Source organism: Pteropus alecto, unplaced genomic scaffold (genome assembly GCF_000325575.1).
Source record: "Pteropus alecto unplaced genomic scaffold, ASM32557v1 scaffold44, whole genome shotgun sequence".
Classification (NCBI taxonomy): Eukaryota; Metazoa; Chordata; class Mammalia; order Chiroptera; family Pteropodidae; genus Pteropus; species Pteropus alecto.
This window is the reverse complement of record NW_006436812.1, coordinates 8,666,247-8,669,045: the sequence shown is the minus strand read 5'-3', so window position 1 is coordinate 8,669,045 and position 2,799 is coordinate 8,666,247. Positions and strand designations below refer to the sequence as shown.

At 58.3% G+C, this 2,799-nt stretch overlaps 1 protein-coding gene across 1 annotated transcript in view; it reads left to right on the top strand.

Annotated features, from left to right (window-relative positions):
* Nucleotides 1-2: 2 nt before the first annotated feature.
* Nucleotides 3-2,799, top strand: part of MAZ (MYC associated zinc finger protein) — a gene marked incomplete at its 5' end in the record, with an annotated part of 4,000 nt that continues 1,203 nt past the window's right edge. The window contains 4 exons of the mRNA XM_015590954.1: nucleotides 3-613; nucleotides 1,007-1,070; nucleotides 1,347-1,518; nucleotides 2,331-2,554. Of these exons, the coding sequence (XP_015446440.1) occupies nucleotides 3-613; nucleotides 1,007-1,070; nucleotides 1,347-1,518; nucleotides 2,331-2,533 (1,050 nt within the window). The remainder of the gene's footprint in view (nucleotides 614-1,006; nucleotides 1,071-1,346; nucleotides 1,519-2,330; nucleotides 2,555-2,799) is intronic.

Here is a 2,799-nt window from a genome sequence, read left to right as displayed (position 1 = left end):
TTCCCGAGGCCGCGCCCCCTGTCTCTGCCGCCACCATCGCTGCAGCCGCAGCCACCGCCGTCGTAGCCCCAACCTCGACGGTCGCGGTGGCCCCAGTCGCATCAGCTTTGGAGAAGAAGACAAAGAGTAAGGGGCCCTATATCTGCGCCCTGTGCGCCAAGGAGTTCAAGAACGGCTACAATCTCCGGAGGCACGAGGCCATCCACACGGGAGCCAAGGCTGGCCGGGTCCCCTCGGGTGCTATGAAGATGCCCACCATGGTGCCCCTGAGCCTCCTGAGCGTGCCCCAACTGAGCGGAGCCGGCGGAGGAGGGGGAGAAGCGGGTGCCGGCGGCGGAGCGGCCGCAGTGGCTGCTGGTGGCGTGGTGACCACAACCGCCTCGGGAAAGCGCATCCGGAAGAACCACGCCTGTGAGATGTGCGGCAAGGCCTTCCGCGACGTCTACCACCTAAACCGACACAAGCTGTCGCACTCTGACGAGAAGCCCTACCAGTGCCCGGTGTGCCAGCAGCGCTTCAAGCGCAAGGACCGCATGAGCTACCACGTGCGCTCACATGACGGCGCTGTGCACAAGCCGTACAACTGCTCCCACTGTGGCAAGAGCTTCTCCCGGTGTGCACGGGGCCTCTGCCGCCCACTGGGCGGGTAGGGAGGGAGGGACAGCGATGGAGGTGGCCTGGCCTTGGCTGGTGGGGAGGGAGGGAGGAGGTTTCTGAGGACTGGGAGCCACTCCCAGGGAGGAGGGAGGAAAGCCTCTCCTGGTTACCAAGGAGCAGGGGGTGGTACTTAGCAAAGGAGGTGGGTTCTTGGATTGTAGGAAAGCTTGGCAAGGATTAGGCAGCCCTGCTCCAGGGGAGGGATCTCTTGCTTAACTAGGATCCTAAAGCCCCAGGCTTGGGAGAAAACGCAGGGACCTTTGGAAAGACCTGTTGTACTAAGGCAGATTTGGGGTCATCTCCACATCCCAGGGCCCTGGCCCTAACTCCAACCCCAACGTATCCCCAGGCCGGATCACCTCAACAGTCACGTCAGACAAGTGCACTCAACAGAACGGCCCTTCAAATGTGAGGTAGGAAGCCCACCTCCTCCTGTCTTGCTTTTCATGATTTTGATCCTCATTGTAGTTGTCTGAGTTCAGCCTCTCAGACCCCCTTTTTCTCTCTCTCCTTTTTGCTTTTTCACTCCATTTTCTCATCCCTTCTTCAAGGCCTCTTCATTTCACTCCCATTTCCTACAGATCAAAGATCCCCAAGGCTCTGATTCCTTTAACCTCTTGTTCCCCTCTCCCTACTCCCTGAAGCTTTAACTCTCCTGACACCCCCCCACACCCCTCCCCCTTCCCCAGAAATGTGAGGCAGCTTTTGCTACGAAGGATCGACTGCGGGCGCACACAGTACGACATGAGGAGAAGGTGCCATGTCACGTATGTGGCAAGATGTTGAGCTCGGCTTATATTTCGGACCACATGAAGGTGCACAGCCAGGGCCCTCACCATGTCTGTGAGCTCTGCAACAAAGGTACATGCTGAGGGATGCTGGGAGGGCCAGGGACAAAAAGGGTGGGGACGAAGCCAGAGTCCCTTCCACAGATGTGAGTTTAAAGTGCTTTAGTTGAGAGCTCATGGCACCCAGAGCCCTCTAGGAAGCAAATGAAGCAACATTAGGACCGTTGAACGTCATTAAATTTTAAGAGGTCATGGTTGGAAGAGATGATCTACCAGAAAGAGTCAACTTCTGGGTGTGTGGGGGGAGAATGGGAATGGGATATGGCTGCTTTGGGGAAGGAGTGGTCAAGAGAGCCAGAGCCCAGGGGTTGGAGTACAAGGTTTCATCTGTGCAGCCAAAAGTTTACATCTTCGGCTTTTCCGGCAAGTGGAGTATATTCGCAGGGCTTTCACAAGCACACACCCTGCCCCAGTAGCAGAGAAAGCTGCTTTTAAAACAGTTGCTTATTCACTGTGTAACTGGGCTGAGACTGTATGGGGCACTGGAGGGAGGGGACACAGCCGTCTCTGCCAAGGGTCAACCCTTCAAGTGGCTAGGAATCAGTGTCCTGTCACCCCATTAAAGATCCCCCAGCCACGGAGAATGGGTTTTTTGAGTGCAAAGACCAAGAAATGGACACTACTCAACCAGGTCCCAAGCTTAGGGAGGGGCTGTATTCTATCAGCCCCAGTAGAGTAGTTGGCCCCAGGTTACCAAGGATGTGGTGGGAGGAGGACAGAGCCATCTGAGGAGGGTGTCCCCAGCCTAGGAGAACAGCCCCGTCTCTGGGGTCTCCATCTGGCTGACCCCATACCCCCATCCCAATCCACCCCACCCCCCAATAGGCTTCACCACGGCAGCATACCTGCGCATCCACGCGGTGAAGGACCATGGGCTCCAGGCCCCGCGGGCTGACCGCATCCTGTGCAAGCTGTGCAGCGTGCACTGCAAGACCCCTGCCCAGCTGGCCGGCCACATGCAGACCCATCTGGGGGGGGCCGCCCCCCCTGTCCCGGGAGATGCCCCCCAGCCACAGCCCACCTGCTGAGGGGGACCCCGCACCCACCAGGCAAGGCGTGGGGCATGGCTGGGGGTGGTGGGATGGTGTGTGTGGGACAAGGGGGCTCAAAGGGCCCAATAGGGGATCTCAGGAAGGCCAGGGATGTCCATTTATCATTCAAGTTAGGGAGACTTCTGGGACAGGGAGGGCCCTTCAGGAGAACTGGGTAGGGATGCAGGCCGAAGCCTCTGGGGACCAAACAGGAAGTGAGCAACGGCTGTGTCCCAGGGAAGGGAATCTGGTAAAGAGTGGGG